The sequence below is a fragment of the Epinephelus fuscoguttatus genome, linkage group LG11 (genome assembly GCF_011397635.1).
Source record: "Epinephelus fuscoguttatus linkage group LG11, E.fuscoguttatus.final_Chr_v1".
Lineage (NCBI taxonomy): Eukaryota > Metazoa > Chordata > Actinopteri > Perciformes > Serranidae > Epinephelus > Epinephelus fuscoguttatus.
This window is the reverse complement of record NC_064762.1, coordinates 21,116,645-21,133,772: the sequence shown is the minus strand read 5'-3', so window position 1 is coordinate 21,133,772 and position 17,128 is coordinate 21,116,645. Positions and strand designations below refer to the sequence as shown.

General features: G+C 39.4%; 1 protein-coding gene across 1 annotated transcript; it reads right to left on the bottom strand.

Annotated features, from left to right (window-relative positions):
- Window positions 1-1,732: 1,732 nt before the first annotated feature.
- On the bottom strand, window positions 1,733-15,685 carry nrbp1 (nuclear receptor binding protein 1). The gene is made up of 18 exons (XM_049589985.1): window positions 15,139-15,685; window positions 14,660-14,912; window positions 14,448-14,570; window positions 12,785-12,886; window positions 12,590-12,679; window positions 12,400-12,440; window positions 12,142-12,236; window positions 9,199-9,282; window positions 8,897-8,955; window positions 8,407-8,505; window positions 8,180-8,312; window positions 7,208-7,298; window positions 6,746-6,796; window positions 6,281-6,416; window positions 6,056-6,109; window positions 5,886-5,949; window positions 3,496-3,551; window positions 1,733-3,369 (listed from the first exon to the last, which is right to left on the bottom strand). The coding sequence occupies exons 2-18, from the start codon at window positions 14,882-14,884 to the stop codon at window positions 3,274-3,276; spliced, it is 1,599 nt and encodes a 532-aa protein (XP_049445942.1). The 5' UTR covers window positions 14,885-14,912; window positions 15,139-15,685; the 3' UTR covers window positions 1,733-3,273.
- Window positions 15,686-17,128: the final 1,443 nt, after the last annotated feature.

Here is a 17,128-nt window from a genome sequence, read left to right as displayed (position 1 = left end):
TCGTCAAATAAATCATGAAAAAATGTCATAGTATAGTATGGCTTAAGTAATCCTAAAAAACCGTCATAGTATAGTATCTCGTATGAAATCATATCATCAAAAATAATGTCACAAAAAGTCATAGTATAGTATGTGATAAGAAATGCAATAAAAAAGTCATTGTATAATATTTTGTCAAAAATAATGAAAAAAAGTGATATAGAATGACTTCAAAATGTCATTAAAAATATCAACATATAGTATGCAAAAAAAGTATGTCGTAGTATGTCGTCCGAAATCATGAAAAAACGTCCTAGTATGTCGTCAGAAATCCTAAAAAAACGTCATAGTATAGTATGTCGTCAGAAATCGTGAAAAAACATCTTAGTATAGTATGTCTTCCGTCATGAAAAAACGTCACAGTATAGTATGTCGTCAGAAATCTTAAAAAAAGTCATAGTATAGTATCTCATATGAAATCATGTAATTAAAAAAATGCAACAAAAGTCATAGTATAGTATGTGATAAGAAATGCAATAAAAAAGTTATTGTATAATATTTCATTAAAAAAAAGTCATAGTACAGTATACCATTAAAATGGGATAAAAACAAAAGTCATACTATAGCACACTTTAAAAATGTAATTTAAAAAAGAAATAGTAAAGTATGTCATAAAAATGTGGTGGAAAAAAGTCAGTGTTTAATATGCTATTAAAATGTATCAAAAAAACTCATAGTATAGTATGACATAAAAATGTGATTGTAATTCATATTATAATAAAAACTGTGATAAAAGGTTATGTTTAGTGCATAACAAAAATGTAATCAAATGTCATAGTATATTATGTTATAAAACTTTTTTTTTAAAAAAAAAAACTTTATAGTACACAGTCGTTAAAGAAAAAGGTCAGTATAGTATGTCATTAAAAAATTATTTAAAAGAATCTATGTCATAGTAGTCTATCATAAAAAAAAGTCATAGTATGGTATGCTAAAAAGTCATACAAGTCATTAACATGTCATCAAAAAAGTCATGTAGTCTGTCATAAAAAAGTCATAGTATAGTTTGCCAAGAGTCACCAAAAGGCCTACTTTAATATGCCTAAAATCCATCAAAAAAACATTATAAAAGTCATAGTTAAGTTTCTCAAAATGCAGCCTGTAGGCCAATATTGGTCCACAGAGACATTCCGTACGGCCCCAGAAGATGACATAAAATTCATGTTATATTTTAATCATCCACGCTCCATATCAGTACTTTCACTTTCAGTAGCTTACATTTAATACACTTCTTGGCTGCTACATCAAACTGTGCCCCCTACCAAATGTCTGACGGGAACTACTGGCAGCATGGCAGCTAGTGGCACCTCATGAGTGTCATGGTAAAAATATTCTGTCATCAGTGATATTGCTATTAGCTTAAGTTAGCGATTTCTGTGGACAGCACAGCAGGTTAATAAGATGGAAAACATTTTATTTATGTGTTCTTTTCTCGTGTGGCCCTTTATCATGTGCTGGCTCCCTAAACTGACTCTCCTCTTATTACTTAAGTCGTTGTTCTCTAGTGTTTTGATATGACTAATGGCAGCCTGAGAAAAACAGACTGTTGATACTGCAGTTATCAAACCTTGACAAGCCCAGCTTCAGGGGCTCCAACTCTCAGCCTGGGAACCACTGTCAAGTCTTTAATTTCCTTCCAAATACACTTTCTTTGATCATGAATGTCGACAACACCAAACAAAGACGCAAGTGCTGATAGTGTACATTTTTATTTCAGGAAGTGAAAAAAGGGGGGTAAATGCATTGCAGAAACAGAGCACAGTGTCCAGCATACAGTGTACAAGATGGTTACAAGCATGCCAGGCAGTTCCACACTTGTATCTCGAAGTATCTACAGACCCTTCAGAAGGTAGTCACGGCATAGAGCCGACTGGAGCACTGACTACAGGTTTAAACGCCGCCATTTCCGATTCATCCTCCCATTTGTTGCTAGGAAGCCAGAGGACATTTTCCGACAAGATATAAAAGTGTACAGCAGTGCAAACTAACAGAGAGAGATCCCCAAACAGTTAACATAGAAGGGTGGTCGGAGCCAATATGTGAGTATCTACATGGCGAGAGCAGAGTTTTAGCTCTGGCGTCACACAGGAAACTGGTGATTCAGAGTTGCGTGATCTGAATTTTGATGGGCCTAAGCTGACAAAACTTTCTCTCTATCACCATTGCTGCTAAAATGAGAACTGAACCAACACCTGAAGCGAGCTTGCTGCATGCATCAGTTTCCACGTAGCCATAGAAAAGCACACATGCATCCACAACTGTTGACAAACATCCATCAGATCATGTGCTTCAACCTCTCCTGCGTAAAACGCCACCTGACGACCACGGCCTAATCGGTATGTGCTGCAACGGGCTACTTTGAGAACAGAAGCTACAGTAGTAGTTGGACCACAGTCATAGAAAATAACAGCGTGATGTAAAGAAAGAGCAAGTTAAAGCATACATTCAAACAACCACCGGCCTTAGTGCTGCAAGTGACGTACAGTACACACTCAAGAAAAATACACAAATAAATAGTTTGATTTTTTTTTTATATATATTTTAGTTGCAGCTCCTCAGATTGTGTTGCGGCTGCAGGTGTCATGACTACATTATATGATGACTGAATTTTGAAGTAAAAAGTGACATCTGTTGCATTGCTAGCTTGATGCGTTTGAGAGCCTTCGAAAACCGATACAAGGTAGGAAGATGCCGCACTCGCTGCTTGAGAGAAAGTTTAAAGGACCAGACTTAATCTTACAACACCATAACACATACACTTCAGTATGCCGGGACAAAGAGGTTTTTTTTATACAGACAACTATTAAACAGTTTTAAGTAAAAATGTTTAAAATACAGTTTTAATACTGACTTAAGGAAAATGCTGCTGTATCCAGTTTTATTTATCTTACCTCTGTCTTCACTATTTGAGAAGTGAAAGAAATAAGCCAAAAAAGGGAACACGTTTGTATTTTCCTTTAAGTTGCGACTAGGATTTCCTCTTTTAAAAGAGAAGCAGATGGCTGTATTGGGTGGGAGAGAAAAAAAAAAAAAGATAGAAAGCAACGACCACTTAGTGGCAGCTTTTCCCACCAGAAGATACGACAGACGACAGGCCGCAGGATCTGCAACCAGACAAAAGGCTTCCTCCTCTGTCCTCGCAAAGCTTTCCCGCAACTCAGAGATGTGGAGCAAAAAGCTAGTCCTGTCGTAGAGGACGAGGAGGGCTGAGAGAAGGCCGATGTGAGTCCTCCGCTACGAGGAAACAGTCACCGGATTGAGAGAACCGTTCCGGCTGTAGAACTTTGAAAAGGCCTCTTCAAGAACGGATGCAAGTCGCGGCTGGTCGCCCTGAAATGGAGAGACAGCGAGGTTAAAAATATCCCCGGGGCTTGTTGTGGTTATGCTACTAATAGCATGTGTGTTCAAGTCAGCAGGGTCATAATGATGATGATGATGATGATGATCTCCACTAACCTCACTGATGAATCCCAGCTGGACGAGCTCCACAGCCAGCTCCTGCACGTTCTCATCTGAACAGACATACAAGCAGTCAGAACACATACAGGACGGCAGGGTGATGAGAGGTTTAGATAGCAAGTATCTCTCCTGGGTTTTTTTTTCGTTAACAACTGCGTCACACTAGTGTTATCAACTCTCACATAATGAGCCTTCAAGTATTTCAGTTTGTTACTCAAGTGATTAAAGGTGCAGCAGGTGGAGTTTGGATCGAAACACTATGTTCTACCAGCGTCCACACTGAACATCAGCACTCGTTTCTATTTTCAAGGGTGAAACTATTTTCTTCACAATCACTGATCACACTGTTAAGAAGCAGAAAAATAACTTTATTTCAGTCTTTCTGAATCTCCAACGTTAGTCTGGGTGTTTAGCCCTTTAAAGTATTTAAACCTTTGAACGCTGAGCAGCAAATTGGTGCGATTTCTTTCAAAAACATGGTGAAAAGGCAGTGAGAAACTTGGTAAGTTGGTAAAAATATATATCTATTTGATAATATATATTTTGATATATATTTTTACTTGGTAAAAATAATAAATTTAGATTTTTTTCCCCTGGAAAATATGGACATAGGTTGGGGAAAATTATATTTATAATGACATATTTTAAATTATGGTACATAATTATTATAATTTTTTAGCACTTCTTCCAATTCTTTTCCTTCGTTGTGTGTTTTTAACGTTCTTTTCTTTTTTAAAAAAACTAATTTTCTTGTTTTCTTTTTTTTTAGTTTCTTGCAAATTTTTAATATATATTTTTACTTAGTAAAAATAATAAAATAAAAATTAAAAAAGAAAAAAACAGGAAAAATTAAAACAGCTAGGGAAAAATTACATTATTATAACATTATACAGTACATAATTATTATAATTTTTGAAAACTTTTTCCAGGTCATTTCTTCATTTGTTTGTTTTTAACATTCTTTCCTCCCTCTCTCTCTCTTTTTTAATCAATTTTTTTTTTTTTTAACTAATTTCCTTGTTTTTAATTTTCTCTTTTTTAAATTCCTTGCAAATTGTTTATATATATTTTAACTTGCTAAAGAACTAATAGATTTAGAAAATTATTTTTTTAAAAGCTGGGGAAAAAGAAAATAGCTTGGGAAAAATTACTTTTATTATTACATATTTAAAATCATGGTACATAATTATTATCATTTTTAAGCACTTTTTACAGGTCATTTCCTCATTTGTTTTTAACTTTTCCAATTTTTTTTTTTTTTTTACTTATTTCCTTGTTTTTAATTTTCTGTTTTTACTAATTTCTTGCATTTTTTGGGGGGGTCATTTCTTCTTTCATTGCTCATTGCCTTCTTCCCATGTTTTTGAAAGAAATCAAGCCAATGTGCTCAGGTTCCAAAGGATTAAACTTATGTCCTCTCACAGAGTCTGTGATTAAAACTGGACTTTCAGCTCTGTCAAAGAACACTGTACTGAGTTCAGACTGTTAACTTACAGCTCTCAAAATAACCGAGCCTCCTACCTGCCTGTCAAATAGCAAAAAGACCCCATAAACCTTCTCTACACAAGCCAGATCTGAGTGGAGTCCTGTGAGGATCAACAGATAAGAAGTCCAGTGGCTGCTTACTCTGCTGTAGTTCAGTGGCTAACAAGCAAAAGCTAGCTGCTAACAGCCACCACTGCGACCAATAAACTCCAAATCCACTCCACCATCCAGAGTCAGACACACACGGCTGCTTATTTGCTGCCGAATTACAGCTCTTAACTCAAGCTGACACTGCTCTAGTGTGAGCATTTTGCTACCAAATCTATTTACTGGCGTGTAAGATGTAACATGAGAAAATAACTGCTAGCACATGTGTTTCTGGGTTCCTAGTTTAAAACATTTCTCCAATACGTTTCATAAAATAATTCATTAATATATTTTCCCCTCAGTTTTATTCAGTTACTTTTTTCAAGAACCAAGTTTTTTTACATTTTAACGTATTGTAGTGCTTAAATTTCCTAGTGCCAAACTGAAGTATGCCTAGCACCTTGTGCGAACCCTGGCATGTACACAAATGCAATCCATGAGCAAAATGGTGATGTGATAGAAAATGAAACTTCCAAAAGGGCAAATCTACCTTAGTTTTCAAACAATAAAGTGCCCATGATACTAAAACTGATGGAGACACGGTGCTGTGGTGGTCTACAGGTTTAAGGTGCCAACCATTAACCAAACGTCCCCATTCTGCATGTGGTTTGACATCTTTGTTGCACGTTATTCCTTATCTCTCACATGTCGAATTACATCTATTAAATAAAGGCAAAAAATGATGATAAAAACTGAGGGCGAGAGTATTTGGTGTGTTGGAATGTGTCCACGTGGCAAGAAATGAATGTACTAACTTGGTAACAAATCACAGCTTAAGTGCCTGTTGAGTTTATCCTCCAGTTTCAACAGCAGGGTCAGCTGAAAGGAGAACAAAACACTCAGACACACAATAAAGCACTTTCACGTACAACATACAAAACTAAGGAGCAGAAACATGACTTCATCACTCAGAGTTCAAACTTACATGGTGCTTGGTGCCCTCGTCAACAGGCTCAATATTGCACTGCATCTGCAGGACCTATGAAGGGAAACAGTTTAAGATATGAAGCATCAGCGTGGAGACGATCATCAGAAAACAAGCTACATGCAAATAAATAATTAAATGCAAATCCAAAAAACCTAAATGAGCACTGAAAATGAAAACCTTCTTTTGGTGACAGAGGTCTAATTCCTGTGCGTCAGTTCTTACCTTCCTGGTCTCGAGCTCTGCAGGTTCAGGAGTCGGGGTTTTCACTGACGGGGGCACTATGGGCGACTTCACTGTCTCCTGCTGAGGCTGTTGTGGACATGGTATCCCAAACGCAGTCAGAGGATAGATCCCATTCCTGATACATCAAAGAAAAAAGGGGCATAACTTCAGCACAACTGCAGCTGATTTCATGCTGTGCAGTTCTGCCCTCAACACCAGAGGGTATCTTTAAAACTTGGGTTTTGCTGACTGTGCATGTATGTAACATACATACGATGCCCTACTTTAGATTTTCCACGTTTGACTGCAATACAACATCGATACTGTTGTGTCAGTGGAGGGTGAGCAATTCTCATTTTATTTCCCCACTTATTTTTTACTAGCTGCTCCAGACATTCGAGCCAGAATCTTCAAATCAACAGCAAATTTATTTCCAAGTACGTTGTATCATAACGGTTTTCTTACCTTACATCTTCCAGGAACTTGTCCAGCTCAAGGGCAGGAAACTGAGAGAGCCTGAAACAGAAGAAAGGCTGTTATTTATTTTGAATGTTCAGCCAATCGGGACCAGAGACTGACTGAATCTTTAACTCAGTTAAAAGGAAAAAGCTGGGCAACATGGGCAACTTTTCATTTCACTCCCCTCGAGCCTGAAAGTTCAGGTGTTGCATCATTTAACTGTAACACAACCTTTAGGACCAAGAAAACATAACACTGACACAAGAGCAGAATAATATAATGACAAAAAGTACAGACAGAATCTTGTCAGTGTTTTGTTTTATAAAATATACATATGTGGATATAAATATTCAGTTGGATTAAACGTGATCATACGAAGACAGAAAACCAAAACTTTCCTTCCTTCACCAGAGTTTGTGATCCAGTTATCTCTATACGTCAGTGTTGTGGGGTTTTACTCAGACTTACTTCATCTGAACTCCGTCCTTGGCCTCAACAATCACCAAGTTGGGGTCCATGTTCTTTGTCATCTCTTCTAAAGCATTTTCTGGAATCATATCTACAGGCAAACAGAGAAGATGGCATTCACCCATCTATTTTATTTTTGTGACTGTGCATGGTTGGTTTTGGGGCATCATGTCCTATAAACGAAATTAATAAGGTCATCATTCTTTGGCATATGAATAATGGCTGATTTGGCCTTGTAAGAAAACACTTAGGGCGCTGTCAGACCTTGAGTTGTCTTGCTTTGGTCCGAATCAGAGACTTATTTTGTTTCAAAGTTGCATAATTGCCAAGAGTTGGTTCATGTTCTCACAGCAGCATTTACAAGCTGAAACTTGTGTGAGAAAGCTGCTCTTGATTGGTCAGAATTTCAATGTGGGAAAAATCCAGGAAGTAAACAAAAATGTTGAAGAAGAGTACACTTGCAAGATAAATGCAACAATTAATCTTTTTCCCACTGTGCCCTCTACTGGTTATTTCTCCTGCTAATGTCCAGATTTCACAGTGATATACAAATCAAATGGGAGTTTCTCATGTGTTTCTGTCTGGGATATGTGTTCCCAGATAGGACAGGAGGACAGTATAATCTCCTTAACACAGTATGTTGCAGTATCTGGCAACCCAGTGTGGAGCATGTGATGTTGACCCTGCCTGACTGAACTCGCGTCAGCTTCTGCCTCAAGACTGAAAATTTCTCTTTGTCAAACTGCTCTATGCACCTTCTGGTACATTTCATATGTTTATTTTTACTTTACAGTAAGCTATGAATGTATGACTACTTTCACATCCTTGTATTTATTCTAGTCATCTGTGGTGTAGGGTTATATAAGGGCAGGGGCCCTTGGGGGTAGGCCATTTGCTGAAATCCCCTGAAAAATCTCCCCTTTTTCACAGCCTAATGTCAGCAGGTATGACACTGTGTGTGTTTCCACTCACGTTGGTGGCTGACGATGCAGTGTGCAGCCAGCAGCTTGAGTAAGGGCACCTCAAACAAGGCCTGGTGGAACAGCAGCTCCTTTGCTGTGGGTCGCTTACTGGGGTCCAACTCCAGACACTTCTGGATAAATTCCTGAGAAAGCATGAGGGGGAAAAAAACTCACGTTGATGGATTTATTTTCCAAACAGCCATGAAGGCTTTAAATGCTTGCTTCTGCTTCACTCACCCGTTGCAGTGGGTCCTCTAGGGACTGAATGGCACTGTTTATGGCTTCTTGGGACACATAAGACGAATCTCCATTACTCTGGATTTCCAACACAGCCATCTGAGGGGAGGGATTGGACAAAGAAGGGTGTCGATTGGAAGTGAGTCATAAATACAAACAACAAAATGTCAACAGCAGCCACTCTCATATTACATAATGCTTTTTTGGGACACTGATCATCACTTCAGACCTGGCTGCTAAGTGTCTTTTACACCAAAAACAGAGTGATTTAAATTGCCACATTTCCTGTCTTGCAAACAACCGACATCCTGATTTCTATTCCTGTGACTGCTGCAAAAAGCAAACTAACACTATCTTAAAGCAAACTTTTTAAAAAAAGTCACTCCAGCTTTAGAGATGCTTCGTGCTGCTACATCGGTGCAATACCAGTCAAGCATATTTTCCGTAAACAAAAGAACGAGTGATTATGCAGAACAAGGGCTCCTCTCACCTCTAAGGCGCACATTCCAAAGGAATAGATATCCACGGCTGTGGTAACATTGGCAACAGCTGAAAACAGAAATAACAAAACAGTTACGGTATGTGAGACAAATCACAGGATCTTTTTTTATAGATTTTTTTTTGGCGATTGCCTTTATTGGACAGATGAAAGTGAGAAGCAGACAGGAAACGAGGAGAGAGAGAGGTTCAACATGCAACAAAAGGTCCCTAGATTGAACCAGCGGTGATGATTTTGTTTGGCTTATGCTCAAAAACTTACAGGACCTTTGATGACAAATGACAGGATCTTACCTCCATATTCCGGAGCAAAGAAGTGAAGGCTCTTCTGCTCTTCCCGACAGGTTTTCACATGGTTATTGATGGTGTCTGGAGCGACTGAAATAATGGGGAAAAGCTTTAGTAACAGCAACACCAATACAAGACATAGCACTAACAATAACAGTGAGGGCATCTGTAGAATATAGGGATGGACAGATTTATCAGCTGAAACGGGCCGTGTTGACAATCATCGGCCCATCTGCAAATAAGATGACATTCACCAACGCCAGTGGCCGATAGTTTTCTGTTCTGTCACATCAATTTTGTGCAGGATAAAAAGCAGGGCTTGAGACTGACAGTGTCCCGTCTTCCCAGGGACAATAGAAAACGTGTCTGGAACAAACAGAAATCTTCCCCAGGACACCTTTGGGAACAAAGGACGCAGTAAACTCACTCTTGATGCATCAGGGGATGCTCTGTATTCATTCCCTATATGTATTATATATATGTATATATATATATACACACACACACACACACACACACACACACAGTACAGGCCAAAAGTTTGGACACACCTTCTCATTCAATGCGTTTTCTTTATTTTCATGACTATTTACATTGTAGATTCTCACTGAAGGCATCAAAACTATGAATGAACACATGTGGAGTTATGTACTTAACAAAAAAAGGTGAAATAACTGAAAACATGTTTTATATTCTAGTTTCTTCAAAATAGCCACCCTTTGCTCTGATTACTGCTTTGCACACTCTTGGCATTCTCTCAGTGAGCTTCAAGAGGTAGTCACCTGAAATGGTTTTCCAACAGTCTTGAAGGAGTTCCCAGAGGTGTTTAGCACTTGTTGGCCCCTTTGCCTTCACTCTGCGGTCCAGCTCACCCCAAATCATCTCGATTGGGTTCAGGTCCGGTGACTGTGGAGGCCAGGTCATCTGCCGCAGCACTCCATCACTCTCCTTCTTGGTCAAATAGCCCTTACACAGCCTGGAGGTGTGTTTGGGGTCATTGTCCTGTTGAAAAATAAATGATCGTCCAACTAAACGCAAACCGGATGGGATGGCATGTCGCTGCAGGATGCTGTGGTAGCCATGCTGGTTCAGTGTGCCTTCAATTTTGAATAAATCCCCAACAGTGTCACCAGCAAAACACCCCCACACCATCACACCTCCTCCTCCATGCTTCACAGTGGGAACCAGGCATGTGGAATCCATCCGTTCACCTTTTCTGCGTCTCACAAAGACACGGCGGTTGGAACCAAAGATCTCAAATTTGGACTCATCAGACCAAAGCACAGATTTCCACTGGTCTAATGTCCATTCCTTGTGTTTCTTGGCCCAAACAAATCTCTTCTGCTTGTTGCCTCTCCTTAGCAGTGGTTTCCTAGCAGCTATTTGGCCCTGAAGGCCTGATTCGCGCAGTCTCCTCTTAACAGTTGTTCTAGAGATGGGTCTGCTGCTAGAACTCTGTGTGGCATTCATCTGGTGTCTGATCTGAGCTGCTGTTAACTTGCGATTTCTGAGGCTGGTGACTCGGATGAACTTATCCTCAGAAGCAGAGGTGACTCTTGGTCTTCCTTTCCTGGGTCGGTCCTCATGTGTGCCAGTTTCGTTGTAGCGCTTGATGGTTTTGCGACTCCACTTGGGGACAGATTTAAAGTTTTTGCAATTTTCTGGACTGACTGACCTTCATTTCTTAAAGTAATGATGGCCACTGCGTTTTCTTTAGTTAGCTGATTGGTTCTTGCCATAATATGAATTTTAACAGTTGTCCAATAGGGCTGTCGGCTGTGTATTAACCTGACTTCTGCACAACACAACTGATGGTCCCAACCCCATTGATAAAGCAAGAAATTCCACTAATTAACCCTGATAAGGCACACCTGTGAAGTGGAAACCATTTCAGGTGACTACCTCTTGAAGCTCATGGAGAGAATGCCAAGAGTGTGCAAAGCAGTAATCAGAGCAAAGGGTGGCTATTTTGAAGAAACCAGAATATAAAACATGTTTTCAGTTATTTCACCTTTTTTTGTTAAGTACATAACTCCACATGTGTTCATTCATAGTTTTGATGAGAATCTACAATGTAAATAGTCATGAAAATAAAGAAAACGCATTGAATGAGAAGGTGTGTCCAAACTTTTGGCCTGTACTGTGTATATATATATATATATATATATATATATATATACACACACACACACACACACACTGTATATATATATAATATTTGAAAGAAGGTAATACTTACTACAATTGAAAAGCATAAAAGCAATTGTCAATGTATGGCTACACACACACACATCCAAAAAGGAGTGGGAGGAAGTATAAACTTACTGAATCCCACCACTTCTCCATCAGTCATCGAGTGAAATGAAACAGACAGCTGCCTAGATAAACGTATACCTTAAACTCTTCTAAATATACATGCTCCATTGTGAACAGGAAATCTGTGTTGAAGTCGGCAGGAGGAGAGCTTGTTAACGTTAGCTGTAGGCAGAGGGTTGCTGGAACTAACTGCTGACAGAGGTCACAATGAGTTTCATTATGGTGCGTTCACGCTCTGTTCAGTACAAATGAGTATTGGGCGAAGGTTAATAATAACGTTCTCATGATTTTCTCACATGTAATCTTGTAAAATTAAGTTTTTGGCAAAAAACTTCAATAGATACAGTTTTTGAAGGAGAAATGTGTTAGTGTTTCCATAGCAAAATAAAACAGATATTAGAGAGGTTAGGAGGGTTTGGTTTAGTGCTTTTTATGATAAAGATTCCTTTGTTTCGCTGGCAAAAAGTGGGGAATAAATAACAACAAAAACAAAATAAGCAGTCAACAAAAAAATTGGCAACGGTGCATTCCTGGTAGTATAGAAAACAACCATAAAGCTAAAGAGAGACGAAACACCGGCTTTACATTGTCCTGATGTTATCTTAGATCTCTGTTGCTTTAACTGATCTCTACCTGAGCCGATCTTGATGAGGCCATTGTGCTGGATGAAGATGGTGTCACAGGTCAGGTTGCCATGAATGATGGGAGATTCACAGGAATGCAGGTAGCTGGAGAAGTGCAAGCAAAGGTTATGTCAATAAAGCACCTGCCACAACACCACAGGACAAACAAGTCTTTTTGTTTGCAGCTGGTAATTCTAAAATGCACACGCCACTTTCAAGACAAATATGAATTTTTTTTCACAGATATTTGCACTTTTGTTCTTCTCACCTGAGAGCAGACAGTATTTGTGTGCACCAGCGCTTCCAGGCCTGTCAGAAGAGACATAAAGGTTACAGAAATTAAAGTTAATGCAAAACATAGCTTTTAAGAAACTAAACAGACTAAACAAGGTTTTAAATCAACTGTAAATCAACTTATTTTCAAAATCCGTTGATGAGTTACAACAGAGATTTCACACCTTTTCATTCATGGTCTTGTGGTTTTTCTTTGTCTTTTTCAAAAACTGTTTGAGACTTCCCGAAGACATGTACTCAGTGATGAAAATAACCTGCAGACAAAAAGACGACATGCAAACACATTAGCATAAAATCCACTGCGCTCAACACTTTCTATATGATGAGATAAAAAGAGGATGTTGGCGATGAGCTCTTACCCTCGCTCTGTTCTCTTTGACATCTGCCCAGTACTTGTGGAACTTCACAATGTTCAAATGCTCCAGCTGGATCAGATTGTCAAAAACGGCTTTGACTTTTTCCTGTGGGGAAAAACAGAAAAAAAAATTCAACTTTAAAAGGTACATTATACACCAGTAACACTCACCAGTCAAGGTAAAAGCCAGTCCCAGATTCACTCTCGTTTAGCTTTTTGGCTCACTATATTTTTTTATTTATTGTCTCTTGGATGCCTGCTGCTTACAGTCAGGCACCTGGACGCTACCTCTTTTTTAAAGCCCCGACCTCACCTGAGCACTGTGGGAGTACACGCCCATGAACATCCCAAACATAGAAATACACTTGTAATGGGTCATAAGATGAGTGAGAGAGATTACTTCTGTTTGAATCTGTACACTGCTTTTTCGTTTATCTTTACATGTGAATGCAGACATCATTTTTATTCATTTTATTTCATTTATTAAACAGGGGCAGTGCACAGCTACGTAGCTGCACCAGAGTTAACTGTAAGCTAATTTTCATCTGTAGTCCCTGGGCAGGAAACTCTGCTAAGAGACACCATCATATAAAAACCACAATAACCAAATAGAACATATTCATCATGACACAGCGGCTTCAGCAATAACAACAGCAACAACAATATGACTACAACACTGAGACACTACCACAACAATAAAACTACAGCATTGAGATATAACAAGATTTTATAATGTTTGAACAAGTGTTTGAGTTCATGTGTGATGAATACATGATGTCATACGTCATTAACCATAGCATATAATCCATGGTGTCACATTTAAATTGAATTAACTGTTTTATTGCAAACAAGATTTAACAATACAGACTGAGTAAGCTCATTATGTCTTCACAATATATTGATTCTTAATGGCCTGACCTGCTCTTGGTCAGTGGGTCGGACAGACTATCGTGTAAGTGCAAGGTCAAATTCAAATTCCACAGTTGTAAATGAGTATCCATTACAAGCGGCTCGAGGGCTGACTCCTTAAAAGCTCTGTTAGACTGAGAACATCATTTCCTTCCTGTCACATATGTATTAAAACTGAAAAGCTGGGTGTTGCAAACAGTCTTGCACTAACTGGTCCCTGACCAGCCGTACTCAAGGGCATCCAGTAGCTAGTAACAGAAATACTACCTCATTATTGTGTTTTTATTTTTAAAAAATGAGACAGACTGAATCTTGTGTCATTTCCGCAAACCAAGATAAGAGTGAGACAATAGAAACAACTTTAGGATGATGCAAAACCACCTAGACAAATGCCTAAAATGCCAAAAGGTTTAAGCAAACAAGAACCTCCGACTTATTCCACTCTGCTGACTCACTCCCCTTCAAATTTCCGAAAACTGTTTCAGCGACTGTTCAGCTACAGTGTGTACTTTGCTGTGCTGCTGGCAGCAACAAGTCTGATCTCTCACTAGCCTAAGGAGCTTAAAGCCAGAGGGAGATATGAAAAGCAGCAGGCTTCTACATTGTTAGAGAGATCACAGTAAAGAATGCAACAGAACACAAGAAACACAATCCTTAAACCTTGTCGAAACCTCTCATTCCTTAAATCGATACAATGATCTCTATTATGTTGTAGTGCACAGACACAAGTGGCTGCATAGACATCGCGCTGCACCCACCTCCTGGAGTTTGAAATTCTTCCTCTCTGAGAACATGACCTCATTCCACACCACCTCAACTCCTTCCTCAGTGTCCATGGCCAAGTAAGCATTATCGATCCCGGGGACGTTTCGCTGATTCACCTACAAGAGGAAGGCAAAATAAAGCATCAGGCCTAATTTATACCTTAGTAAAGGTAAACTCGACCCCTCCGCAGATATATATCCCCTACCTCTTCTCTGCGCTTCTGCCAACGTCCACACGGGCTTTCCTCCAAAATCTCTGACTCATCTTCACTCTCCTCTTCCTCATCCTCCGTGGCAGCGGTAGCTGGAGGCTGGGTCACCATGGACACGGGGGGAGAGACAGATGACACTCCTTGACCTGTGGCTGCAGCTGCCTCTGCCTTCACTTCCTGGGCAGTGTCCGAGGCCTGCTTGTTCTCTCCCTCAGACATCTTCTTGGTTGTCAGGCCCAACAGCCAGCTGTGACACACACACGCAGACATGCACCCAATCAATATCTGCGTCTAAGTCAATGACAATGGGCTGTTGAGGAAGTACCAGGCAAACTAGCTTGACAGCAATGGTATGCACTTGGTGGTTGCAGCTGAGTAATAACCTCTGAGACTCTGCAGGAGAAGTTAGCTTGATTAGCACTGCACAGAAAAGGCCGAAATAAACTGTATCACAAATATGAGGTAGTACATACGTTTTAAAGACAGGAAATGTAACGATGCCAGCTCCAGTTTAGCAGACTCCAACAGTCGCAGCGTTATTTGGTTAGCTTTCTTAGCTAAAAAAAATCTTCGAGTTGCAGCTAGCTCTGTGACGCTGCTAGCTCCTTGGCTACGGTGCGTTACTAACTCAACCGGCGAGCATTTAACTAACAATGTCCACCGCTTTCTTCACTTCAACGCTAAACGCCGCTCGGTGTTTTAACTCGCTAGCTAGCGACGGTTTTAGCAGCCCTCCGCCCCTTGCTGCTTCTCAAGACTCCGGCTAATGTGTGCTCTGAAAATTAGCCACTGCTAATGTGAGTTAACTAGACAACACAACAACAGCAGCGCCCGTCCGAGACGCGTTCACTGATTATTAACATCACAACAGTTCACAGATACTCGACAGGAGAAACACGGAGGGGTTAATGATGTCATTAGCTTTATATCCTCGAACAACAACGGCTGACTGACTTGAAGGCTAGCTAAACATTTAGCCAGATATGATGGCGACAACTTCCAGATGCACACTGCACTACGAGCTCCGTAACGTCAGAGCCGAGTATGGTTGCCAGATATGGTTTGTCCCGTCCCCCTTCTGCGGTGTTCAAATGGCAAGGCAAGGCAGCTTTATTTCTATAGAACATTTCATACACAAGGGCAATTCAAAGTGCTTTACAGAGCAATACAATATAAAACATAATAAAGGATACAGAAAGAGTAAAGAGAAAAACATATAAAAGGTAAAAAATAATTAGTAAATGATTTACAATTAAAAAAAACACCTTTAAACTAGCAAAAGTGCAGGTAAGAGGTACAAATATAAAAAAGTTATTTAAAATTATTTTAAATTGAGTTTGAAAAATACGGTTGCAGTCAGGGCTCGTCCAACATCATCTGGGAGGTTATCCCAGGTTTGTGCTGTATGATAACAAAACGCCAGGGATGGTCAATAGGCCGGCCTGGAGCAACTTTGTTTTCAGTGATGCAAACAGGATGGAAGATGGTTATATGCTATTATGAACATACAGTGAGTAATTTCACCCAAGAAGCATAGAATATACTAATTATGGGGAAGGCAGAGACTTGGGTTGGGAACTGGGGGTTGCTGGTGCAAGTCCCCGTACGGACCAAATATGGAGCCTTGACTGGCAGCTGGAGGGGTGCCATTATGGCTATACATAATGGAAACAATCACATTTTTTTTTTAAATGGCTATGGTTACATGATCTAAACATACTTTTCTGCAGCTGAAATTTTATTTATTTTAAGTCACAGATTTTGCACCAGACCATCACATATGCACTTATATAAACTTTAAGTTACAAACTTTCTTTATCAAGACCACCTATAATATGATATGGAGGGGATATTTAAGAAGAAGAAAAAGAAGAAGAAGAAAGAGGAGGAGAAGAAGAAAAATAACATATACCTTTTTTGATACTTTATTTCCCCCCACAGTGAAATTCTTTTTTTTTCACTCTGTTGTCATATACACACAGTGCCTTGGAAAGGCACCCCGAGCAGTTGAGGGTTCAGTTAAGTCGGTGACCCTGTGGCTCCCAAGCCAAGTCTCTATGGACTGATCTGCTGCCACCCCTTACTACCACTGCGACTGCTGCTACTACTACTGGTGATAATAATAATAATAATTATAATAATAAGTGTATAATTAATAGATAGCATGAGGCAATGTTACCCAGGAAAAGGAAAAAAATAGTTAAAATATTTGAAATTCTAAAAATAGAGATACTCATGGCAGTCAAGCCAAAAAAGAAGATAGAGTCAGACAGCGATTATGTTTACCATTTCATAATTTTGACTAAAAAAAGTTCTTATTTCCTAGCATCCCATACTTTTGTTTTACTGTGAGAACCATGTTACACAAACATGCACAATTTTGTCAAGATATCCTTTCATCCTGGTGTATTCTGTAACAAGACTGCAGGTTTCTGTCAAACCTGGCAACCCCGGGCTCAGCAG

What these genes read in the sequence shown, in the direction of transcription:
- nrbp1 (XM_049589985.1), bottom strand. Translation starts at nt 14,884, where the DNA reads ATGTCTGAGGGAGAGAACAAGCAGGCCTCGGACACTGCCCAGGAAGTG. An exon ending in TCAAAGAGAACAGAGCGAGG is followed by an intron (nt 12,680 to 12,784) that starts GTAAGAGCTCAT and finishes TTTTGTCTGCAG; the next exon opens with GTTATTTTCATCACTGAGTA. An exon ending in AAGGACGGAGTTCAGATGAA is followed by an intron (nt 6,797 to 7,207) that starts GTAAGTCTGAGT and finishes CTTCTGTTTCAG; the next exon opens with GCTCTCTCAGTTTCCTGCCC.